The sequence below is a fragment of the Vidua chalybeata genome, chromosome 1, assembly GCF_026979565.1.
Source record: "Vidua chalybeata isolate OUT-0048 chromosome 1, bVidCha1 merged haplotype, whole genome shotgun sequence".
Lineage (NCBI taxonomy): Eukaryota > Metazoa > Chordata > Aves > Passeriformes > Viduidae > Vidua > Vidua chalybeata.
Genome location: NC_071530.1, coordinates 6,388,864 through 6,402,285, shown reverse-complemented (window position 1 = coordinate 6,402,285; position 13,422 = coordinate 6,388,864). Strand labels below are relative to the sequence as shown.

General features: G+C 42.2%; 1 protein-coding gene across 7 annotated transcripts in view; it reads left to right on the top strand.

Moving 5' to 3' along the window:
- Nucleotides 1-13,422, top strand: part of PRKAG2 (protein kinase AMP-activated non-catalytic subunit gamma 2) — a 241,939-nt gene that overhangs the window by 173,793 nt on the left and 54,724 nt on the right. For all 7 annotated transcript variants that reach the window (XM_053963335.1, XM_053963314.1, XM_053963353.1 and 4 more), the window contains one exon: nucleotides 732-946. In XM_053963335.1, coding sequence (XP_053819310.1) covers nucleotides 732-946 — 215 coding nt within the window. The remainder of the gene's footprint in view (nucleotides 1-731; nucleotides 947-13,422) is intronic.

Genomic DNA, 13,422 nt, shown 5'->3' with positions numbered 1-13,422 from the left:
CTGCTGGTTCTTAAATGGGGAATAAACACAGTTTAAATCTGTTTGTTCACAATTCAGAGCTGAACTAGGAACATAACAAAAAATACAGCTGGGGTACATACACGTGTCAAATAAAAACAGGGTGCTCACAAGAGCAATTATCTGCTGCTGACACTGATTTTTGGCAAAAGATATGATCAATCTTTCTCCTCAAAGGCAGCTGAAAACAATTTTAGTTTGTACAAAGGCTGTACAAGAGCTTTACAGAAAGCAAACTGAGGCTCAGGAGAAATATGCTCTGTTTCTTTTTTGTCTCTACTCCTAATTGTACTTTTACTGCTGGCTGAGATACTGTTAAAATAATGAAAGAGAAGAAAAAGCAACCATTAAAGGTTTTGAGCCATGTGCCATGAGATAATCCTGAGACTCACAGGAGTATTAAAATGACAACAACAAAGCAATACCCGTGCTGAGTGTCATTTTAGAAGTAAGCAATCAGACAGGAGGTTAATACAAGACAAACCTCCAGCACTCCCATCCTGCCACTGTGCCTCCCTGTAGTGGATCAGACAGTTCAAGCAGCTTAAAAGAGTTTTAATGGCAAGGCACAGATTCCCTTTCATAAACAAAGAGGTGAGATCCGTACTTTTAGTTTGGGGAAATGTGATGAAAAAATACAGGATTTCTGTAAAGCTGAGATCTCCATCTGCTTTTCACCTGAAGTGATCTCTGGTCATTTTTGTTGTTCACAGCCTCTGGCCTCTCCTCTTCTCCATCTACCCCAACACAAGTGACCAAGCAGCCCACGTTTCCTCTGGAATCCTATAAGCATGAGCCTGAGAGACCAGAAACAAGAATTCACTGTTCCTCACCTCCGGACACGGGGCAGAGATTTTCTCTGCCTCCATCACAAAGTGCAGCCAAGCCTCCCATCATGACACCAGCTCCCTGTGCTACCTCAAAACCTGTAAGTAAAGCTTGTGTCCAGTTTGCCATGGGAAATGTACAGGGCTGTGTGTGGACTGTGTGTTGTGTTACAGTGATGGGCTGCAGTGTGGGTGTCCATACTGTGGGACAGATGAGAACAAGGCCTTTTCCTTCAGTTTACTTCAGAGTCTGGCTGAGAGGCCACTGGGAATCCAGAGGTGGTGGCTCCCTTCTGATTTACCCAAATGATAACTAATCTTTGCACTGCCTTCAAAGTGACTTTTGCAGTGGCTTCAGATCCCAGGATACACTGCTGAGATGCCACCCTAGAGGTGGATAAAATTTTATTTAGGATTTTCTTTTATCTCCCTTAAGAAGAGCTGATGAGAGAGTTAACAGCCAAAGAGAGCATAAAAAAAAGAAATTCACAGTCTGAGCTGCAGGGGCTCAGAGTTCCTGCTGCCTCTGGAGTCTGAGATGACTGGGACAGCTGGTGACTAATAGCACACGTTGCTATCACACCTCCTGCCCCAGCTCAGAGAGTAGAAAAAGAAGGGCAGCACTACCAGGGCAGCCTCCCACATAGCAAAGGTGTCTTCATAAGAGTGGTTTCTTCTGTTCCTGGTAATGCATGAACTCAGCAGTTCCTGGGAGCACATGAATTCCAGCCTCTGATATTCTCCAGTACTGCACAGCTCTGTTCCTCCTCCCCTCTCCCTTGGCCAGCCTGAGCCTCAGAGGCATCACTCTCCTTTTCTTTCTCCTCTGCCTTTTCCCCCTCTTTTCCTTTGGTGCTAATTCCTTCACATTACCTGTATCTTTCCATTCCTCTGACTCATGGAACCAGCAGACTGTGATCTGTCACCAGAGTAAACTACCCTGCATCTGTCTTGCCCAGATTTTCTTCTTATTTTTTCCCCTCAAAAATATAAAATCTTCAACATTTTTTGTATCTAGAAATCTAGAAATGTAAAGGGCATACAGGTTCATGAGGTCAGTTGCTCTGTTGAACAGCTACGAGTTCTGTTTCATTCCAGTTCTCAGTAATTTATTTAAAAGCAGGAAGTCTCCTCCCACTCACCCATGGGAAAGCTGTTCCAGGATCTGAACACAGCAATCCCAAAGCCTTTTTGCTTTTGTGTGAGGTACCTCCAGTAGCAGCAGCTGTTGTGATGCTGAAAGCATTTGGGTCCTGGATCAGAGTTCATCTGCTACTTTCAAGTCGTTCACACACATCCCATAAAACACCTGCCCTATTTTGGGGGCCTCTTCTGTACAGGCTAGAAAATCTCTCATTTTCAACATAATTTTTTCATGGACAAGTTGTAACTATTTGCTTTTATAAATAATGGCCTTTTTCATTCATTGTTTGCTACATCCTGTTGTACCAGTAGCCAACCTTTGTTTTTTTAGATCAAGCAAGCCAAACTCTTCCTACAAATTACAGACTTTCTGTTCTTCTGCTATGCAAAAGTAAATTATTAAATTTTTAAATAAAATAAGTCCTACATTTATAGTTAGGGAACTCCAGCAGTAACCTTTCTGCAGCCAGCTCACTGCCTTTCCATGTCAGTATATTCTCGGGATGCAGACATTATTAAACCCAAAAGTTTGTAGGATACAAAAATCTTTTGGCTAGGTTTTAGTCAATCAGTTATATTATTTGCATATGAATGTGTTCATCTGTGTTATGCAGCTACAGAAGAGTCTTTTGTACCTGTTAGAATAGAAGTGAGGAAACAGCATAATCTTAGCACATTCCACTGACTGAAAGACTGAAAAGTTTGTTTTGTTTTTGATTACTTGCTGATTCAGACAACATGAAGTTGAGTCGAAGATGCCAGAATAAAGAAACAGAATTCTCAGCAGGTTTTTATGAACAGTTGTGGTTGTATCTGTGTACAAGAGAGAGTCTGGGGAGTAACTCAGAATGCCAAACTCAGTTCTCTCCCGTTCAGAAGATGCAGAAATATGTGCGATGTGTAGCACCTGATTGTCTGGTACCCTCTGTACTCATTTATGTCTGAGAGCAGTGAGTGTGCAGGGCTACCAGTGAATCATTAGTGTTTTGGTTTACTTGGCAATAAATGTCAGCAGCCACAGAGCAGTGAGGAACAAAGCTCTGGATGTTTAATTTTCAACAGAGACTGAAAAGAGAGATTAGATTTGCCATTCTCTTCTAGAAGGAGAAACTGTTAGAGAGAAAGGCTGAGTTCCTGTAGAAGGACATGAATCTGAAGCTGATGAGTGTTCTCTCAGCACTGTCGTGTATTTTGATCCCTGCAAATTATTGACCCAACATTCCTTTGCAAATACAACAGCACTATACAAACATTCTTGACTTGAGTACTGTATTTCAAACATTTCATTTATTCTGAGTTCTGTGTTAATAAATACATCATTTCACAATCATGTGCCATAAACAAATCTGTAAGGGGCAAACTCAGTTTCTTCTTTACTTACATCACTATTTCCTGGCAGAACAATTTCAGTTATTTTAAAAACACACTTAAATTTTATGATAAATGGTTTCATAGTGGCCATTCTGTTAGGTGATCAGTTCAATGATATGGAATCTTCTATGTTGATATCTGAAATGAGAAGTTGACTCTTATCTACAGGGTTCTGTCAACTTAAATCTCATTTTCTTATTACATTGCTTAACTGGTAATGACAATGTGTGAGACCCCAGAACTATTATCAATTAATCATGATTGCTATATATATTGCAGTAGGAAAGAGGAACCCTTGGACCCAGACCTGGAAATATTATTAAAATTAAAAAAAAAAAAAAAAAAAAAAAAAAAAAAAAAAAAAAAAAACCAGAAGAACAGATAATTCCAGGAAGATAGTATCAGGACTTGGAATTAGCCCATTTGTATAATTAATGGCATTTGAAGCTGGTTCTGAAATTGTTTTTTACCTGTCTGAGACTCGGGTGCAGAATGGTTAAATCTGTTCAGTAAGAGATAAGAATAAAAATACTTATTTCCCAGCAGATGTAGCCAAAACTTTTAATGTTTTAGTAGCACTTCCAACAGTGGGTATTTTCATGTGACTTTTAAGCCTTCAATTCTGGGGAGGGGAATAAATAGTGGGAGAGAGAGAGATCCTCCTTCATCAAGTACCATCTCAACACAGTACACAAAGCTAAGCAATTAACCTCATGCTAAATGGGTGTCTGTGGTAATCAGCAAGGTCTGGATTTATCCCACCTAACCTTAGAAACCTTTCTGAGCTGCTTAAGCTGGCAGTGCAGTAGCTCCAGTAGTCTCTGTGTCCCCCAGAGAGGCGTTTGCAGGGGATGAATCAGGTCCCAGGGGGCAGGGGAGCCTCTGGGGCTGACTGGGAAGGGAGGAATTGACTCCTGGTGCTGCATTTCTGATCCAGACATCCAAAGCTGGAGCTGCTGGGGCTGTCACACACCACTGCAGCAGCTCTGCCAGGCTCTCCCCTGCATGTGTAGGCGTTCCTAGTGGCCGAGTTTGAAGGTTATAATGAGAGATTCAGCTGATAAGAGATCAAAGCTGTGCCTAAAGTTTACTGTGTGCTGCATTTGATTTCTCACAATGCAGTTCACTATTCTGTACTTTGGCCTTGTGTTGTTTGGATGGTGTAACCTTCAGGCAGTAAGGGGTAAATGATAACTCTTCTCTAGTGTGACTTTACAAGCCATGAAAGAAATGCAGAGAGGTTGCAAATTCAGTACTGAACCTGTTCGCCCTGTTTCCACCTTGTCTGTATTTTGAAGTGAAATGTGGTACTTTGGGCATTGTGTGGTTGTATCCTTTTCTTTCATCCTTTCTTCTTCCCCTGACACATAAGATGCTGTGAAAATAGCACTACTCACTGCAAACACAAACATTTCTGTGCTACCTCATCTCCTGGTTTCCCCTTTCCCAGCATGAGAGGAGCCCAGGCCAGAAGGTGTTGGCTCCAGACTGGAGAGGTCCCTTTTGGTGGAAAACAAGGCTGGGGCTTCTTCTGCTCACAAGAAGTGACAAAGGCAGAACATGCCTACAAATGGTCCTTTCCATATGATTGTGTAGTGAGCCACTGCCCTCAAAAGAAGTTCCAAGCCAAGTAATTTCCCAGAACATTCTTACCAAGAGGAAAAGTCAGCCAGAAGGTAGTCAGAGACTTACTCTTAGCTTGTGTGAATGAATCCTGTTAAAACTGCAGACAGAGCACACAGAAGGGAGGCTGGTCTGTATTCATTTTACACAGTCCTTGCTGCTCCAGCATGTGGGAGAGGAGAGATGTAATGTACAGCTGGGACTCTCTTCCAGCCCGGGATAAAAAGGAGAAACCAGATTGTTCCCGCAGCTACTCACTCGTTAAACAGTAGCACTTCCCTGCAAAGCTATTCATGCTGTTTCTTAGCCAAAATGTAGTAAACTCCAAAACAGGGCTGTTAACTTGTTCAGAGTGAGAGAGAGGCTGTTACATCCCACCCTGGGCTGGCAGGGAGCCTGGGAACCAGGATGTGTGCAGCAGCTCCTTTGGTTTGGCTCTCTCCAAAAAGCCATGCCACCTATCAGAGCTCCATAATCTGCTGGGTGAGTAAAGAGATTGAAATCTGATGAGGAGATCAGAAAAGTGTTCTTTGATTCTGAGGTGGTCAAAAAAACAAAAGGCAAAAAAAAAAAAAAAAAAGGTACAGGCTGGGGAAAGAAGAAATCCAGATTTCCAATGTACCAGAACTCCTTATTTTAGTATTTGTGTGGTTTAAGGCAGTGTATGAGAGTGCCAAGACTTTACTGTGATTCACACCACAGTAAACTGATCACCAAAATTAGAGCCCCAAAGGCTGTCATTTACCAGGACAAAGCTCTAGCAGTGCTGGTGTGTCCAGGCTCCTTTTAAATGCCTTAATAGCAGCACTCCTGGGAGGTGATTGTGTTCCCTAAGAGATCCCAGGAGCTGTAACAAGCTATCCTTGTTTAATCCTTTTTCCTTATGGGAGCTGTTGCTATCCATGTGAAAATGTGTTTAAATTTAAAATCTTTCTCCAATAGTGGGCACATCACTAATTAGTTGCAAACCTACTAAAGTAATCACTCTGTTATGAACCCTGCAACAATTATGAAAATACTGCTGGGAAAATGTTTGGAGCCCACTTGATTTGATTTCAGTCTCCTCTGACTGAAGCATGAGCATGATGGTGCCTCCACTGAATCAAACATAAGTTCACAGGAGAATTATTTAATATAGTTGGAAAGTCCATAGTGAGATTTAGTGGGACATACAGAATAAATGAACCTGAACTTTACAAAAACAGAAAGCTTCAGCTATATCACACTACTTTTTAATCACAGCTCCCATTTTATTAATATTCTGTTTCCTCACTTCATTTCTCCCTATTAGTCATATCTTTTGTATCCCATTTGGTGTTTTTCTCCCATTTTAGTATTTAAAATATGCAAAAAGCATCTTGCTATCCCTTTTATATTGGTTAATTTGTTGAGTTGTTTTTTTTAAGCTACTTACTGGTTTTAAAAGAAAAAATGTTCAACCACAACCTCCTGAAACACTGGTGTCCTCATATGTTTGTATTCTGGTTGCAGTGTCCAGATTTGTGCAATCAATCTTACAATGCAAGAAAAATTTTATTGCATAAAGATGATTTTTTTTCTGCCCTAAGGAAATGTGTGTCTGTGTCGACTTATGGCTTTTTCTGCAGCTACAGAAATAATTTAATCAACTATCTGTGGGTTCACTCAGTGGAGAATTTATTTTAATGACATGAAGTCCTACAATTCCTGTTCCTTCTAGTCCTAGATCAAAAGGAGGAAGGCGAGGTGGAAAGGATGAATAGCCAGAATGCTGAGTCCAATCAATTCCCAGCTGCTCTGACAGCTCTCATAAGGCTATAAGTAGCTAAGGCAATTAAAACTAGAGCATCTCTGGGGCTTTTTTAAGATACTCATTGGTACCAAAATCATGACCCCAGCACCCTGAAGACAGAGTTAGTAGCTTAAACCTAAATTACTTTTATCACCCTAAATCCTGCACTATGCATGGTATAAAAAGGCTAAACCTAAGAATCTGGCCTCGTGTGTCTGTATAAATAGATATCTTTTGGTTAAGTACCATGATGTAAGAGGGTGCTGGAGGGACAGCCTCATTTTACCCATTGAACTGATTTCTCATGGCATGGTTTATTTTGAATTTTAGACTTGTGAATTTAATAAGCATCCTGTTATTCTGCTTGGAATATCAGAACTTCTGGTAAGAGTAACCTCCATCAGTGATTAGAAGCTGGATGCCTACTCTGTGATTTAATATAAAGCTGCACTTTCATGCAGGGTCACTGACAGTTTCTTACCAGCTGTATCTGGACAATTTTGGAACACTAAAATTATTCACCATCAGGGCTGTTTATTCACAGAGCAGTAGGGATTATAGAGCAAAGCTTTCCCATGAGAATGGAGGAGAGATAAACAGCTTTGAACCTGTTTGGTTACACCTTTCCTGCTTCTGGATTGGATTAGAGGGAAAGTGACATAAGAATAAGGAAAACATTCTTATGGAAGGGACCTCTTAGAATTCCTAGCCATCTTCATCTCTCTTAACCCAGTTTTGTCTAAATTTTAATTTTAGATACACTATCTTTAATGGCCACCAGAGCTTTACAGAATGTAAAAGTCTGGTTGATACCAGGAGGAAATTTTCTGTGTAAAGCAGTCATTTTCCTTTCTCACTTCCTCATAACATTGCCCAAGCCCTTTCTCTGACTGGATGAAATAAACTGGTGAGGTTGGAAGACATAAAAGGGGACATCCCAAAAAGGGCTCACTCCTGTTCGGCTTCTTTCTCCCAGCTTTCACATTTTCTAGTGTCACTACCTGCTTGTGCAAGAGGAGAGCAATACCGCTCTTTAAAAATGCAAATGGTTGTTGTGGTTTTTTTGGTGGGTTTTTTTTTGGTTTTTTTTTTTGGTTTGTTTTTTTTTTTTTCTTTTCTTTTAAGATTACAATCAAGCAAGTTTGGCCATTTGAAAGTCAGCTGCATGGGCTGCTGAGTCAGAGGAGGACTAGATACCATCTTGGCAGCAGCCTGGAAAAATGTTTCCATTGTGCTGGTGAAATCAATGCAAAATATTTATTCTTTGAGCTTGTTCACAACAGCAGCTCAGTTCTCAGCTGGAACCGAGGGTGGGGCCATGTGGAAGACATTTATAGGAAGACAATAATGATTTGTACTGGGCCCAAGGTGTACAAAATCTTATTTTATGATTAACAAAGGACAAGGCTCCAACCACATGGAACTCATAAGCTGAAGTGTAAACCAGGGAAGTAATCAACAGAGAATAAAAGAGAAAAGGTAATGGAGGCAGAAGGTTAGCAAAAGAAAGGGAGGGAGTAGAATTCAGGAGGGGAGGGATTACTTTAGTCTTTTTGCATATTTAGGGTTACAGTAAAATGCCAGTGCTAAGGTTAATACCTTGGACTTTTGAAATTTTGTTCTATCATACTTTTTCACTTACAATTGCACAGATCAGGTCATCTGTGGTATGCAAAGAATCTTCTTCCTTGTACCTGTGAACAGAAAGTTACTAACTGCTATTTTGTGGTATATGAGCACATATGATTCAAGCAGAAAAATAAACATGCTTTTTGCCCTGGGGACCTTATTGTCCAAAAGCCTGATCTAGCAAAACAGGCCTGGCAAATTCTAAAACTGCAAGAAAGCCTTGGCTTAAGCAGGGTTGTTCCTAAACACCACTTCCAGTGGACACTTGCAGAAGAGATTCTAAGTGTAGCCATAACAGAGTTAGCAATGACAGGAGGCACTGAGGAGAGGTAACCTGAAGGTTACAGCACTGGCTTTGGTTGGGGTTGCTATGTATTTATGTTGCTGAATTTCAGGTGCTGTTTTGTTCTGGCTGATGACAGTGTGGTGATGGCCTTGATCCAGGAAAACACTTAAATGTGTGGTTGGATTTAAGCACAGTGGTAGCTCTGTTGGAGTCAACAGTGCTGGAGCACTTAAAGCTGTGTGTGTCAAGTCACTTTGCTGGATCAGGGTCTTTGTGCAATTTTTATGGTCTATTAAAATATTTTTAAATGACAACAGCAGGTACTGAATATAAGAAAGGAAGCTGAAGGACAGAGAATGAAAAAAAGAGTTGAGGAAAATATTAAAGGTTCAAAAAATGAGGAGAGGAGAGGAGAGGAGAGGAGAGGAGAGGAGAGGAGAGGAGAGGAGAGGAGAGGAGAGGAGAGGAGAGGAGAGAGGAGAGGAGAGGAGAGGAGAGGAGAGGAGAGGAGAGGAGAGGAGAGGAGAGGAGAGGAGAGGAGAGGAGAGGAGAGGAGAGGAGAGGAGAGGAGAGGAGAGGAGAGGAGAGGAGAGGAGAGGAGAGGAGAGGAGAGGAGAGGAGAGGAGAGGAGAGGAGAGGAGAGGAGAGGAGAGGAGAGGAGAGGAGAGGAGAGGAGAAGCTCTTGGTGACAATGGAAAATTGCTGCTGAGTGAGTGGCAGGGAGGGCAGCAGCTGGAAGATTGCTCTCTGCCTGCTGTTGTGTGTCTGGCATTTCTTTGGGTGTCAGGATTGTATTTACTTGGAAACATTCATGGTGTGTGAATGGATGGAGCTCCTTGTGCAAATGGGAACAGCTACTGATGGAGACATGGCTTATGAGGGAAGACACCTGACCCCTTTCCTACCCCTTTCCCTTGAGCCTGCCAGAAAGAACTGCACAAAAGTAAATCCCAACAGACATTCTGCACACAGGAACAGGACACTGCCAAAGCTGATCTCTTAGGAAGCACTGTGAGGAATGCAGAAACACAGAATCATTCAGGCTGGAAAAGACCTCTAAGATCATTGATCTTTCACTGATCACTGAGTGCCACATCCACTCATTTATTGAACACCTCCAGGGATGGTGACTCTGCCACCTCCTTGGGCCTCCATCCCAATGTTTAACAACCATTACCATGGAGAAATTCCTCCTGATGTCTAAACTGAACCTCCCCTCATGCACCTTGAGGCTGTGGCCTCTTGTCCTGTGGCTGTTGCCTGGGAGCAGAGCCTGACCCTACCTGGCTGCACCCTCCTGTCAGGGAGCTGTAGAGAGTGATAAGGTCTCCCCTGGAGCCTCCTTGTCTCCAGGCTAACCACCCCCAGCTCCCTCAGCTGCTGCTAATAGAATTCACTCTCTAGAGCTTTCTCCAGCTCCACTGCCCTTCTCTGGACAGGCTCCAGCCCCTCAATGTCTTTCTTGTGATGGGCTCAGAACTGGTGTGACCTCACCTGTGCTGACTACAGAGGGACAATCATTTCTCTCATTGTTGCCACACAATTCTTGATAGAAAATCATTGCCACAGAAAGTGCACAACTTTCTTTCCTGGAGTGTGCCATGAGGGCATGGCTATGGTACAATATGAACTGGTCATTAAGTAGTTGCTTCTATCATCAAAGATTTTATGGGTACAGAGGTTACATGATGAAGATATAGATGCTTTTTTTTTTCATGCCCTCAAGGATTTGGCTGTTGCTATTTTAGGGGAAAAAATGGAATTCAATTAATGTTTTAGTTGCAGAGTCATTAAGGAAAGCAAGATTTTGAAGAGGAGAAAAATAGTGCCAGTAGCTGATCAGAGAGACCTGGCTGCAGCCATCTGCCCCATCAGAGATCACTGGTGCAGCCCTAAGTCACTTGGTCTCTCAGTGCCTCAGTTTCCCATTTATAAAAAAAGTGGTGCTACACTGCTCTAAGTCAGAAATGTTATAGTGATAAATACATTAAAAAGTTCTGCATAACTCAGATATTTTTTGAACAGGAGCTGCAAGTGGCTTAAGATAAGCTAACCATAGATAGAATCTGTTGTGTTTAAAGTTTGTAGCAACAGGCTTTCATGCTGCAGGCTGTACTGGGGCCAGGAAGGCCTCATGTTTTCAGAGCACATCAAGATTTACACAAAAGATCACTGTGAAGTCAGCTGCTCTTCTGAGCCCCAGGGAGGCATGTCAAGAAATTATTTCAGCTCTTCTCAGACATTTAACTACAGACTCAATCTGCATCTAAGGTTAGGTGCAGTGAAGCCAGCATTTGCCATTTCCACACTGAAAGCACCCAGTGCCCATGAATGCACCTTTGTATCTGCATCTCTAGCAGCTCTGCAGGAACGTGAGCATGGTGGATGGCTTGCTGGAGGTATATCCCCAGTCCTTAGTGTGGAGCTAATTTCATTTTTTTTTTCAATTCCACTTCCTGGAATACAGGGAAAAGCCTTACCACTATTTGCATGTCCCTTTGTGATCTTGTTTGTAGGCATGAAACATTGAGCTCATGTGTTTGATACGCTTCTTGCTCAGCAGAGCCTTTGTTCCAGTCCTTCCAGAGGGTGTCAAACCACAGAACCAGCACTGAGCACAGTCTGCTTTCACTGGCAGTGTACCTGGAACGAGGGAAGGATGAACTTAAGAGGCTGTGAAAAGGGAAAACAAGCATGGCAGAAGGAAGATACCCATTGCATGTTGCTGTCATTGCAGATTTCTTTTGTGCATAACAATAAAAAAAGAAGCAGCACACAAAAACAAGGCCTGGAGTGATCAGCAGTACATCTGGAATGAATTCAGGAAGAGGGTTAGGTTCCTCAAGCTATGCACATTTACTGCCATCTGAAAAACAGCTTTTAGTCAAAAATTAATTTACTTGGAGATTACAGGTCAACCGTAGTCTCTGTGTTGGAGTTTATTAATATATTGGTTTGTTTGTGCATAATAGCAGCTACAGTGAGATAACAGCCCTCACAAGCCTGAGTGGGGCCCCTGGTAGCACTCATGCCTCGAGTTTGTCACTGTGGGGTGGGCTTGAAATCTAATGCAAACACACAAGCCCCAAGTGCTACAAGGAAGTTCTCCTCAGTGTTCAAAGTCCTCCTAGAACTGCAGTGAAAAAATACATCGTTATCTTTGCCTGCCTCTTTGAGAGAGCTTCCAAAAGCTCCTTCTGGAGCCCTCCTGGGATCCTGAGCGTGATGAGCACTGCAGAAAGTGGCCACCTGTAGCAGCTGCTCCTTTTCTGTTAGGCTGCAGTTACCTGCACCTTGTGGCACAGCAGCTCGTGCCACAGAGGAGGGAGGTATTTGTTCAGGCCAGGTCTGTGCCAGTTTCTTGAAGTTTTATTGAGGTTGTGGATGACTCAGCTCTGAGCTGAAGGTTGTCTGAGTTTCTCAGAAAAGCACCTTTGTGACTCTGCCCTACATCTGGTGCCCGGGTTCGACAGATCTGATGTCAGCCTTTCAGAACTGCTGATGGTGCTGAAAGTGACGGGCTGGGAGAGCTGGGGCTGCTCAGGATGGACAGGAGAGAGCTTCAGGGAGACCTCAGAGCACCTTCAAGTGCCTTAAGGGGCTCCAAGAAAGCTGGAGAGAATCTCTTCACAATGGCATGTAGTGATTGGATAGGGGGTCTTGAGCTGAAGGAGGGAAGGTTTGGAATAGATTTTAGGAAGAATTTTTTTACTGTAAGGGTGGTGAGGCACTGGGCTTGGACTCCCCATCTCTGAAAGTGTTCAAGGCCAAGTTGGATGGAGCTCTGAGCCAACCTGGTCTAGTGGAAGGCGTCCCTGACCAGGGTAGGGGGTTGGAATAAAATGACCTTAAGGTCCCTTCCCAAACCATTCTGTGATTCTGAAATTACATTTTGATGATAGACTACAATTTGGTTACTAGAATTTTGTGATGTTTCCTCGAGCCTTAAGTGTAATATCAACTAATTTCAGGCTTTTTTTAGGGGAAACATGTTTCATTTTAAGTTTAAAAAATCACTGAAAGTGATATTATCACTGGTGTAATAAGTGTTCTCTCAGTGAAGTCACTACTCATGACTGAGCTTTGAAATACAACACTGAGATGAAGAAAGCAAAATGGTAGATAGTAAATGTGTTTATTTAAATCAGATTTGGCTATGAGTATTTTTTTTTCATTTGTTATTCTCAGTGGCCTTGGTTCTGCAGATTACTCATCAGTACTCTGGCCTCAATCCAGCTTAAGTACTTAAATAAGTGCATAACTTTAAGTAAGACAAATAAACCTGTATTCAGTGCCAGCAAATGAAGACACACATCGATGTGGGCTCTCTTTCTTCTTTCCCATTCACTTTAAATTAGTGAATGTTTACCTGTGTTTTACCATTAGTAGTACCTTAATCTGTTCTGTTTGCTTTTTTTTTTTTAATGTACATTTTCACAAGAAAATATCTACCATAATCATGCTTAGTAGCTGATTGCTGCAGCTCTCTCCAGCAATAATTCCCTCTTGCTCTTAACTGAGCCCCTGAGTGTGATGAGAGGTTGGTCCTATTTCAAAGAACCTAAGGAGCACTCCAGCATATGTGTAAAAACAGCTGAAGTACATCTTTTTGATCATATACAATAACAAATATTTAAGAAAAGAACACTTAAAAACTCTGGAAGAGATTAAAACTAAGTGGCATCCCTGTGTTTGCAGTCAGGTAGAACACTTGTAACATCTGTATTCATAACAAACTCAGGTTAGTTCCTCAC